This window comes from Camellia sinensis, chromosome 10 (genome assembly GCF_055761805.1).
Source record: "Camellia sinensis isolate YWXY chromosome 10, ASM5576180v1, whole genome shotgun sequence".
Taxonomy (NCBI): Eukaryota; Viridiplantae; Streptophyta; class Magnoliopsida; order Ericales; family Theaceae; genus Camellia; species Camellia sinensis.
In genome coordinates, this window is record NC_138970.1 from 168143897 (window position 1) to 168156539 (window position 12643).

General features: G+C 33.5%; 1 protein-coding gene across 2 annotated transcripts; it reads left to right on the plus strand.

Moving 5' to 3' along the window:
* The first annotated feature begins 277 nt into the window (after positions 1 to 277).
* On the plus strand, positions 278 to 8846 carry EMB1220 (pre-mRNA processing ribonucleoprotein binding region-containing protein). 2 transcript variants are annotated; one of them, XM_028216380.2, is made up of 9 exons: positions 278 to 567; positions 1103 to 1158; positions 2521 to 2586; positions 2701 to 2835; positions 3221 to 4113; positions 4228 to 4298; positions 7246 to 7348; positions 7539 to 7614; positions 8480 to 8846. In XM_028216380.2, the coding sequence occupies exons 2-9, from the start codon at positions 1156 to 1158 to the stop codon at positions 8585 to 8587; spliced, it is 1455 nt and encodes a 484-aa protein (XP_028072181.1). In that variant the 5' UTR covers positions 278 to 567; positions 1103 to 1155; the 3' UTR covers positions 8588 to 8846. The 2 variants fall into 2 exon arrangements, with proteins under 2 accessions (XP_028072181.1, XP_028072180.1); XM_028216379.2 differs by having other exon boundaries at positions 316 to 567; positions 1098 to 1158.
* The last annotated feature ends 3797 nt before the right edge of the window (positions 8847 to 12643 follow it).

The following is a 12643-nucleotide window of genomic DNA, read 5'->3' on the forward strand; positions in this document are numbered from 1 at the left end:
CTTATTGACACATAAAAAAAATGAACATGATGTATAAATATTTAAGTTCATCACATAATCCTATAGTATTGACTCGCAATTAACTCTAGATTTTTATAAGACCTAACATGTGTTTGATATGTAGGTGTATTTGGGTTGTTTTGAGAACATGGCTTAAAAATCACTGTTTTGGCTTTTAAATTATGTCACTTTTTTGTTTTACACATATTTTTATGAAATAAAAAAAAGGTTAAAAAACTAATTTTTATTCCCGTTTCATGGGCTTGATTGTGTTTCTGTCGAACGGATTTTTTACCAATTGGGGTAAGGCGGGTTGGCCCAAGTTCAATTCATAAAATATGGGCCGAGCTTGTGAAGGTCGGGCCTGAACGGGCCTGGCACCTCTCATCCTAACCGAGCGAGCCTGCGTTGCTTTGAGTCGGTTCTCTCTCCCTCTCTCCTTCCCAGTTCGACCGTTCTGAGTTGAGAAAGCTTTGATTAGCGTTGATCACAGTTTCTCTCTCATAGGTTTATACCTATATCAACTACAGAGGAAGGTTGTATTCGGAAGATTTTGTTTTGTTTCAGGTAATTTAGCTCTCTCTCTCTCTCTCTCACACACACACACACAATTCTCTAGGGTTTCGTATTTGTTGCTGTATCTTATTTCCCTGTTCTTGTTTCCTCTTTGAATGCGTTTTCTCATAATCCAAACAGAGCGCTGTGAAATCTGTTTAGCATCTCCAATCCTTTTTTTTCCCCCTCATCAAATTTGAGTGAAAATATGGTAAAAAGCTTGATCTGTTATTTAACACTGAAATCTGTACTCTTTTTATAATTTCATCAAATTTGAGTAGAAGTGTATGACTATTGGAAATTTGGCCAAGGATTTGGTCCTATTCTTTTGCTTTGATTCAAGTTTGATGAAATGATTGGATCTCATTTTTAGCTCTTTATGAAGGATTGGAGATGCTCTTCCTACTATTTTTTCAATTTTTTTTTTTAAATTTTTCTGGTTTGAAGCTTTAGTTAACTAGAAATTCATTCTTAATTTATTGTTTAGAGCTATGTTTGATTTATTTTAATTAATTAATTAATTATTTGTTTGGTGTGGTCAGAATAGCCTTTTGGAAGCTCGATTCTCATATCAGAGCACCATTCCTAGAAGTTTTAAAAATGGTTAGTTTTCGCAATTTTGATCTGTTGCTTTCATAGTATCATAATTACCTGCTTCACTTGTGTGTTTTTCATTTAAGTGATGAAACTTGCTCCTTATTACTTCACCAGCATCAGTATGTGTAGGTTAGTTCGAAGGTGTGTATTGAATGATAAATATTAGTGATAGGTTACAAAAAGCCATCAAAATACCATCTTTGTTCATGTGTTTGAGATGTTAAGGTAGTGTTTGGTTCACTAGAATGAAAATAGAACGGAATAACGATCATTCCATCATGATGTTAATTCTCACATTTGGTTGGTTCACTCTTGAAAAATGATGGAAAATGCATTTTAAATGGAATCAGCATTCACCTATGCCTCCTTCATTCTAGTAAACCAAACACTACCTATGTGTCATGTCTAACCAATGGAAGAGCTTGTGAATTACCAAACAAGGAAGATAGCTGGTATTCTGTTTGTCTTGGAATTGTCGTTTATTTACCTGCTTATTGTCAATGCAACATAAATTGTTTGAACTCGGAGCCTTTCCGTCTATGATGAACATTTAAATATGTGTGAAGTGTCCACTCACAACACTACATTGTTTTGACATGGACTGTGGTCAACAAACCTGATTCGAGACACTCAATGGAAGCATCCACCATCCAGCAAGGAAAGAGAAGCATATGTTTGTATTACTGTTTAGTTTTCCAGGGACCAGGACACTTTCTTGAATGTTATTTCATTCCATGGGTGTTTTAGTGCGAGTAAACTATGTGTTTTGTTTTTACTTTAAGACCAAGGTGAAGAAAGAATTTCTCCTTGGTGTTTCAGCAATTGTTTGATGCCCTAAAAATATGGAGAACTAATGAATGTAGTAGCTTCTTGAGCAACAGAAACTCCATTTCATAGAGGTGTTTGGCGCTTGCTTCAAACATATTTGCTTCTTTCTGAATGGGTTTAATTGATGGTATGAACTATTTGATCAAGTTTTCAGAATTTCTGTGGTGGTTTTGTGTACAACTATTGCAAGGTCATAATGATGTAAAAGAATGTACCCAATTTTGCTTTTACTTGTTCTTTTATAACCCTGCACTATCACATTTGTTTGCCATGAGGACCTTATCTCTGCTGTCTGTAACTATGCAATTTGTTGAATTGAAATGAATTCAATGATGAGGATTTTCCTTTTTACATTTCTATGCTTGTATGTCCGTGAGATCATGAGACACTAAATGAGAACCCTTTTGATTTTAATTTTTTTCGTTTTTTAATAAGCTTCCTTCTTTTTATTGTTTAGAGATGCTTGTACATTATGCTTGTCAAGTAGGTTTATTGGCAGACTCTGTTTCATCCTAACAAAATATGTCATGTTTGGTTCAGGCAACTCTTGCTGATTCTTTCCTGGCTGACCTTGATGAATTGTCTGACAATGAAGCTGAGCTTCTTGTGAGTATCTTTTCATTATTTAACTTGTATTTTGGTCAGGTTGTCACTTCACCATTCTTCTCCTTGGGCATATTATGCTTGCATTTGGCTGTTACTAATATTATTTCCTTTTAGGATGATAACGTTGATGCGGAAAATATGGAAGAAGATGTTGATGGGGACATGGCAGACATAGAAACTCTTAATTATGATGATTTGGATAGTGTCTCTAAATTGCAGACAACACAGCGTTACATTGATATCATTCAGGTTGATTTATGTGTTTTTTTCACATGTTGAATAACACATGTTTTCTTGGTTTCCTGCTGCTCCTTTTTCATATGAGCTTTAGTTTCTTATATCTCCCCCCCCCCCCCTTTTTTTTTTTTTTTTTTTTTTGTAATTTGATTTATTGAGGAACTTGTATTTATTTGCGAAGGGTGGGCACTACGCTTGCACAATCATACGTATACACATTTAAATTTACATTTAACTCCATGCGTTTGGTTTGCCCTTTTCTTCTCCTACTTAAAGTTATTGTTCTTGTCATTGTTGTTCACTTGTAACACTGCACTTTACAAGCTCTGCTGAGTTGTGCCATTTTGGATATTTGATTTGATATTGGAAAATGGGTGACATGGTCTCTCTGTTGCAGAAAGTTGAAGATGCTCTCGAGAAGGGGTCTGATATGTCAAATCATGGCATAGTTCTGGAAGACGATCCTGAATATCAACTTATAGTAGATTGTAATGCATTGTCAGTTGACATTGAGAATGAAATTGTTATTATCCACAATTTTATCCGAGACAAGTATCGCTTGAAATTTCCTGAGCTGGAATCACTTGTTCATCATCCAATTGATTATGCTCGCGTGGTTAAAAAGATTGGGAATGAAACAGACTTAACCCTTGTTGATTTAGAAGGGCTTCTACCTTCAGCTATTATTATGGTTGTCTCTGTTACAGCATCAACCACTAGTGGTAAACCACTTCCAGAGGAAGTCCTCCAAAAGACAATTGATGCGTGCGATCGTGCTCTTGCTCTTGATTCAGCAAAAAAGAAGGTCCTTGATTTTGTGGAGAGTAGAATGGGATATATTGCGCCAAATCTTTCTGCAATTGTTGGTAGTGCAGTTGCAGCAAAACTTATGGGGACTGCTGGTGGCCTTTCAGCTTTAGCTAAAATGCCTGCTTGTAATGTTCAGCTTCTTGGTGCTAAGAAAAAGAACTTGGCAGGGTTTTCTACTGCAACATCCCAGTTTCGTGTAGGTTATCTTGAGCAAACAGAAGTTTTTCAGAGTACACCCCCTTCTCTAAGGATGCGTGCCTGCCGGCTACTGGCTGCAAAATCAACACTTGTAGCACGTGTAGATTCTATTAGAGGAGATCCAACTGGGAAGACAGGCAGAACCTTTCGGGAAGAGGTTCGTAAGAAAATTGAGAAGTGGCAAGAGCCACCCCCTGCAAAGCAACCTAAACCTCTTCCAGTTCCTGATTCTGAGCCCAAAAAGAAGAGAGGTGGTCGTCGGCTGAGGAAGATGAAGGAAAGGTAGTGTAGCTCCCATCTTTTCCCAAAATCTCTCTCTTTCTTGATTTTGTTTCTTTAGGTATAGTATGGCTATCTTAAGTTCTTTACTGTGTCATATAAACTTTTGCGCCTCAGATATGCTATAACAGACATGAGGAAACTAGCGAATAGGATGCAGTTTGGAGTTCCTGAAGAGAGTTCTTTGGGTATGTATCACTAATTTCAGATTATCTAGTAATAAGGGTAACAGTGCCTATTTATTTGCTTGAGATGCATTTGTCTTTACCTCGGTACGATCTTATATTAGAAGATGCTGATTGATTTGACCTATCCGAAGTAAGTTTCTTTGGAACCAATGGGGCTAGCCCTGCTAGACCCATAGTTCTAAATCGCGGTATCGGGTAACGTAACGGTATCGATCGCGGAGTATCGGTATCGGTAGTATCGGGAATCGGGTGTCGCGGCCGTGAAATTTTAAAAATCATTAACAATCCCTCTAAAACTCAATTTTATGCATTTTTTTTTTTACTCTTTTAGCCTTAATTTGTCACATTTTAATCAAAATTTTGATATGTAGGTACACTTTTGACTCATTTTCAATTAAATGATATGTATTTATTTTAGTCTCAATTACAACTTTCAATTATTTACAATAACAGTTTTCAATTGACAAATATTATAATTCTAATGTAGTTAGTAACAATAATACATTTAAAATAAAAATAAAAAGCTGATTAGAAAATAAAAAATAAATAAAAAATTTAAATTTTAAGCATTTACACCAAACCAATACACAAATAAAAAAAAAAACATAGTACAAAAATAAAAAAAGATAAAAGATAAAAAAACCTTTCCACTAATCCAAATAGAAATATATATATATATATATATATATATTAATATAAACAGTGGTGTAGTGTAGGTGTATAAACAAATAAACAGAAAAAAAAAAAAAAAAAACCGTAAATATTAGCACAGCAACTAAACAGAGCATAGTAGCTTCAGGTTGACCAAAAACAGAGCATAAGCATAAGCAAAACAGAGCATAAGCATAAGCACAAATTATAACTTGCAACTTAGGGACAAATCTTCTTTGAAGAACCTTGAAGATCGAAGTGAACTCCATAGTCCAAAGAAGCTTAGATCTTGCAGGTTTTCTGCACAAATTTTCATTTGCATCAGCGACAACCAACGTGTATCGGACTGTATCGTCGTATTTATCGGATTCAGGCCGCCACGTACCGGGTCTCGGACGTTATGGTTGCGAATTTCATTCTCACCACCAGTGTTGTTAAAAGTGCGCCTAGGCGCAAGGTGCAGCGAGGCGCAGCTTGTGCGCCTGAACTGGTCCCAGGCGAGGCGCGTTGAAGAAGTCGCACGCCTTAGACGCGACTTGAAGCATGCGAGAGAGGCGCAACTGATGTTTACGCCCTAATCTTTGATCTAATGGCTGTAGTGTGTGTTCAGAATGGCTCTAACCACAGAGGATTACAACTTATATACACTACAAACCCAATACGACTGAAACGAAAGCCCTAATCTGTGTCGTCTCTTTATCTCTCGACTGCGATTCGACTTGGACTTGGACTGGGCTACGACTTCGACTTCAACTTCAACTTCCAGGTGCGTTACGGCTTCCAGGTGTGTTTGAATCCCTAATTTGTGTCGTCTGTTTCTTCATCTTCTTCGACTTCGACTCTCTCTCTCTCCCCTTCTGCCTTCTTCGACTGCCTTCTTCGACTTCGATCGTCTCTCTCTCTCTCCCTCCTTTGACTTCGATCGTCTGATCTGATGGTCATTTTATTTTATTTTTTCTTCTTCTTCTTCTTCTCTCCTTCTTCGTCTGATCTGATCGTCTCCTCTGCTTTGTTTTTTTTTTTTCTCAATTATTTATGCCTTTGAGTCTCTGTTAAAAACAAAAAAAAAATAAAAAAATAAAAAAATAGAAATACAAAATAAGACTTATCTTATTAATTGATTAACTAAAAAAATACACTAAATTGATCTCTGTTATTGGTCTCTGTTTTTTTACAAAAAAAATTTTTTGTGAAAGAAATAAAAAATAAGTTGGTCTCTATTATTGGTCTCTGTTAAAGAAATACAAAATAATTTTTTTTTTACAAATAATTAATTAACACACTGCTATTGGTCTCTGTTTTTTTTTACATTACATTATTTTCTAAATTGACACATTACATTACATTAATTATTTTTTAAATTGACACATTACATTACATTATTTTCCATTACATTACATTACACGGAGTGTAATTTTCCCTTACATTATTTTCCATTACATTGTATTAATTAATTTTCCATTAATTAATACACTATGCTAATGTGTAATTTTCCATTACACATTATTTTCCATTTCATTACATAATTAATCACACTTACATTACACTGAAATTATTTTTCATTTATTGGATGTTTAGTGTTTATGTTTTTATTTTTATTTTTATTTTATTGAATGTGGATTATTTTATCTTTGAAAATTGAAATGTTATGTAATATGCATTTTCATGACTTTGAGAATTATTCTATATTTTGTCTTGAATCTTGATTACTTTTTATTTTTAAAAAAATTGTCTTACTACTATGAATGATTAGTCTATGTTAATTTTTCTATTTTTTACTAAGACTGTGCGCTTTACTTCAATAAAGCCCGTGCCTCACCTTGCGCCTAGGCCCCGAGAGACCTTCAACGCCTTAGTGCGCCTTGAGCTTTTAAAAACACTGCTCACCGCTATATCGGTCTATATCGGAATCGGTGCTTCGATTTTCCAGTACGAATCGGCCAGTAAAATCGGTACGAATCGGTCGGTGCGTACCGTAGCGGCCGATATTTAGAACTATGGCTAGACCTCACTTTGCGAGTTGTCTTCCAAATTCCATTGTACCAAAAAGAAGTTAATTTAAAAAAAAGAAATAACTTATAAAACATAAGAAGTAATTTTCTTCAGCCTCCCTGCCCTCCTTAATGTTGTGCATGCATTTTTAGGGATTAAACTAAACATTGGTTTTCACAGCATTATCAGTACTGTACTTAAAAAATGGATTCCTGTTGCCTTTTTTGTATTTGAAGACCACTACAAATGGGAAGTTATTTCATGTTCTCTTTCTCAATGTTTACATGCTGCTTCTTGAAAATAGGTGATGGACTTGGAGAAGGATATGGAATGCTTGGTCAGGCTGGTAGTGGCAAGTTGCGCGTATCAGTTGCTCAGAGCAAACTTGCTGCAAAAGTAGCTAAGAAGTAGGTTTTCTTTTGCACCTCTTTATTCCTTACTGTTCAAGCCAAATTGTAAATTCTTGTAGCCTAAAGTTTATAAGCATTTTTTTCATCCTATTTAAGTTGGATAAATGTGAATCTTATTTATTGAGTCATTTTTATACTCAATGTCTTCCCTTCCTATAAGATCTCATGGAGTTTGTACTGTTTTCAGGTTCAAGGAGAAGTATTCTGGAAGCAGTGGTGTTACCTCAGGACTTACTTCAAGTTTGGCCTTTACACCTGTGCAGGTTTATTCCACTTCTTACCTTTCTGAACAATCTCTGTTGTTGAATTTCATTCAAGTTTTGTTCTAGTGATACTGACATTGTTAACCATGGTCTGGAAGAAAAATTGCTGATTAGTGTATAGTAAATTTTAAAGCATGATGCATGATTCTATATTATTTGGCCAGACAAGATATTAGCAAACATTTGATGTCCATACGATTACTCTGTTACCCTGAAAATATAGAACGTTGTAATGTTTTTTACTTGAGATAGATTATGAATTAGGTGATTGGAGTTCTTTTTTCTTTACTTTTCCCTCCCTTTTTTCAGACTTCAAAACTAAATCAATTTGAAATGAAACTTGCGTACTTTTTTCAAAACTCAAGTTTTTTATAACTAGGACTGTTCTTTTACCATATTGATTTCTAAAGCTTATCAGTTCCTGGGGCAACATGTCACCTAACGATTTGCAAATACAAGCAATGAATTAAGTTTGCTGATTTCACCATATATTTTTTTCTACATTACTAGACTCCTCTATCTATGCTTTTTGATAATAAAGCATTCCGAGTATCCATACTTTTCAGCGGAAAAAAAGAGTTCCATTTACAACATAGTTAAAAGAAGGGGGAAATAGGAGTGTTATACACATTATTATGTCAAGTTGGGGGATGTGGAAGCATGATATTTCATTATGTAGTGAAGGCAGCTATGAGCATAATTATTGTAACAAAGCTAACCTTTTGTTGGTGGGATTTAAATCTGTGTGGTGTCATAAGTTCTTACAATTGTTGTATATATGTTAATATATAAATATATCCATATATAATTATAGTTGGTTAATATTTTCATTTGGTGATTCGGAGTGATGTTTTCTTTTTTGCAGGGGATTGAGCTGTCAAATCCACAGGCACATGCTAATCAGCTTGGCAGTGGAACTCAAAGCACCTACTTTTCAGAAATAGGGACATTTTCAAAGATCAAGAGGACCTGAGTCACTCCATCATATATTCTATATGTTGCCCACTCCTAGCTGGTCTAAATACATTGGAAGTGAGGCTTTTTTAGGAAAATCTGAAAAGTTTCAATGAATATAATTAGGGATATACTTTGTTATAATGAAATTAATAATGCTGTACTATTTTCTTTTGACTGATTACTGCCCTTGCTTGACCCCAGTACATGCTTTGTGTTATCCTTTCTCTAGCTCTCTCTGTGTTGCTTAATAAATACATAATCTGTCTTTACATACATTTCCAATAATGGCTAGAAGAGTTTGAACCTGTGTAGTTTTGCTGTACCTGCTGGCAACATGTTAACTAACGAACCAATGGGAAATTCGAAGGAGAGATAGTTGTCCATCTTCTTTGTATGACAAATTTTGAAACCAGTCTATAACATGTTCCACCTCGTCTGATCTGTATTTATAGTGCAAGAAGTCCGACCTGTGTTTGTAGCACAAGAAATTCATTTACCTATTCTTCCTTTACGCAAGGAAAGGAACCCAATGTTATTGCCCCATTACACGTCCTAATCTATTAGAAGACACAACTGCTTAACCTAACAAATCACGTTTTCCCCATGTGCACCGCACCGCACTCCACCCCTTCTTTGGGTGCCCTTTTGTTGGGGTTAGGGGTGGGTGCGGATCGGTTGCGATTACGGAACTTTCAATTTGTCATTCGTATGTTAAATTGGCGGATTAGAGAAAATCAATTCGCATTCGTCTGTCAATCTGGTGGATGTAGATTGAGCGGATTGATAGATGGATGCGAATCGATTTGGCGATTTAAAATTTTATAAATTTTTAACATAATTTAACTTATGCACTTGTTAAAAAAAAAAGTTTTACAATCAATGACTTAAAAAAGTATTACAATCACTACATGTTTTATCTAAAGAAAAGAAAGAAAGTTTGAAACTTTAAAATATTACAATCATTAAATGTCTTATTCATATATTACAATTACAGCATGTCTCATCTATATTTATCTAAAGAAAGAAAGTTTAAAACTTTAAAATAGTACAGTCACTAAATGTCTTATCTACATATTACAATCACAGTATGTCTCATTCACATAAAGAATTACAATTTGTGGTTCTTAAAATATAAAAATAATTCAAACCACCAAAACCATGAACATAGCATTAGTAGAGATTGTATGTCTCTGTATCGTTACATTTATATCTGTTTTTGAAAATAAAAAGCAACTATCATATATCATCTTTTTTATTTATTATTTTTAGAGTTAGATTTAAAAATAAAAAAATATAAATAAATAATACATTTATTTTTTTCAATTCAAAAAATATATTTAAGTTGAAAACTCTTTTTCAACAGAATATTTAAATTCATTTTCAATTGAAAATACAAATAGAATGTCTAAACAAATTGAAAACACAAAATCTTACAAATTACTAGGGGTGCTCGTGGTTCGGTGCGGTCAAAGGAACCTCAAATCCGTCATCTGTCCAAAACTAGGCGGATTGAAAAAATTCAATCCACAATCGTCTACTCGTTATCACGCATTTGTTCAAAATAAGACAAATCAATTCGGTTTAATCGATTTAGGTGGATCAATATATTCGCTGCTCACCCTTAATTGGGTGTATTGCAAATCTCACTTTATAAATTGTTATGACTCCTCTCTCGCCTTTAGTGCACATTTGGAGAAATCTCTACCACTAACCAAATTCAGAGCGATAGATGGGAGTATGCTTAACCTCGTCCATTAACTCGGTCTGTTTTCTCATAACTTTCTTGTGAATAATCAGCACTTGCATTGTTAGAAATCTGGACATCTTTTGAACTGCCAACCCACATTTCTGTACTTTCTCCACTTTCTCAGATGACCTTTTGGTTACAATAGTTGCCATTCTTTTTGTAACTCAGACATTGATTGCGAATGACCTCTCGACCTGGATTGATTTTGCCTCCGGTTTGTCCCATCTTTCACATGGCCATCATTGATGTAATTAGGGATATAATCGGTTCAGTACGGTTGGTATTTAAGTAAAAATTTTCACTTAATTAGTAATATCGATTTTATTATTTTGAGTACTGACATAGACTGTTTCTCTCACTAAGTCGCACCAATTGAAACAGTTCGGTTGAGTGTGATTTAACCGATCTATAATCAAATGATTTAGTTATATTTTCTTTAAAAAATGAACAACCAATATAATTTTAAAATTTGACTGTTTATTTTTTAAAAATAAACATGATGAAATTATAAGATCATGAATATCAGATTAATTTTTTTAATTAATCTAGACACATGGATCAATGAAATAATCAATCAAATTATTGAAGTAAGGCCATGACAATCACAGACCCTAACAAAACTATCAAGTCCACTATGTGGTAAATAAATTCCGAAGACAACTCATTCTCAATTGATGAGTTAACTAATTAACTAACGGTTACTTTGTATTAGCCACCTTTTAGAGCCTCATCAACAACATTATCAGGTATTTTATAAAGTAAAAGTACATCAAATATATATATATATATATATAATATTTATTTATTTTAAATAACCATGTTTTTAAACATGTATTCCAAAAAAACTTTTTATTTTAACAAGTCATTTTAAAATGTTCTTTTTAATTTACATTCTTCAATGCGAAAGGAAAAGGATGCCAGAGAAAGAAAGAAAAAAGACATTTTTCTGCAAAATATTTTTATTTATTTATAAATATTTCATTATTGTTAAACGACTCTCCAAATATAATTAGTCAACATAAAAGCAAAATGAAAAGGAGAGTAGATAAATCTAAAATTTTCATTTCACTAGTGATGTGAAACAGAAATTCTTTACATTCATTTTGTTGTCCTTTTTTTAAGGCACACTTACGTGTATATCTTATTAATTGGATTTATTATTTAATAGTTCTTATAATAATTAATGATATTTTTTATCATATACTATTAAAAATATTACTAATTGTTAATTTTTAGTGACAATTTAAAAATTTTATCTAAAAAAAATCACTAATTATAAGTTTTAGTGACAGTTTAAAAAAATCGTTACAAAACAAGATCACTAACTTTCAACTTTCAGCGATAGTTTAAAAAATTCGTCACAAAAAAATGTCACTAATTATAAGTTTTAGCGACAATTTATTATAACTGTGACAAAAAAAGTCACTAATTATCAATTTTTAACGACATATATAAAAAAATCATCACAAAATATTATCTTTAGCGATGATTGTACGATGACTTATTTTTAATAAAATTTGATAAAAATCAAATTTAACTATTAAAATTTATTGAAAATTTATTTTATTTTATCTTTTTTGTGTGTAATAATTATCTTCTAGTCAAAATATACGGTGATCGCACGAGATTTTTATTTCTAAAACCTACCCAGCCTACCCACATGAATGAACCATTTTTTCCACATTGACTTCTCCAAAATGGATGCCAAAGTAGAGTTCATATTGGTGGATTATGTCTATTTTGTACAACGCACTTATTACTTTGGTTGACCAAGAAGTAACGACTCGTGCCTCCATCAAATTCGTGTCATCTGACAGTTATACCCTCTGGCCTTTTCAAATAGGCTTGTTTTGACAAGTTAATAAAAAATTAATTTTTAATTTTTTTTTATCAAAGTTATTATCTAAAAAGTTAATTTTTTTAGTTAAAAAGTTAAAAGTTAATTTTTTACCGATTTCTTAAAACACCACATAGTATTTGCCGTTTGGTAACACTTAGGTATCGTTTGGTAACACTTACGTTTTCTGTTTATATTTATAAAAATTTAAAAAACTTAAATAAAAACTTGGTTGGTAAAATTTTTGATTTATAAATCAGCGGTCTCAGTTTATAAATTTGGCCAAAAAATGAAAATACAAAAAATGTATTTCCATTTTGAGTTTTCAGTCTTTTTTTTTACCACCCAACACTAGCCACCACCCGCCACAATTTGCCACTACCGTCTTCCGCCACCACCACCCACTCCCCACCACCACCTACCACCACCACTCACCTACCACCACCACTCACCACCCATCTGCCACCACTACCCACCACCCACCTGCC

Coding starts and splice junctions, on each gene's coding strand:
- EMB1220 (XM_028216380.2), top strand. Junction 4,299..7,245: donor TCCTGAAGAGAGTTCTTTGG/GTATGTATCACT, acceptor TCTTGAAAATAG/GTGATGGACTTGGAGAAGGA. Junction 7,349..7,538: donor GCTGCAAAAGTAGCTAAGAA/GTAGGTTTTCTT, acceptor TACTGTTTTCAG/GTTCAAGGAGAAGTATTCTG.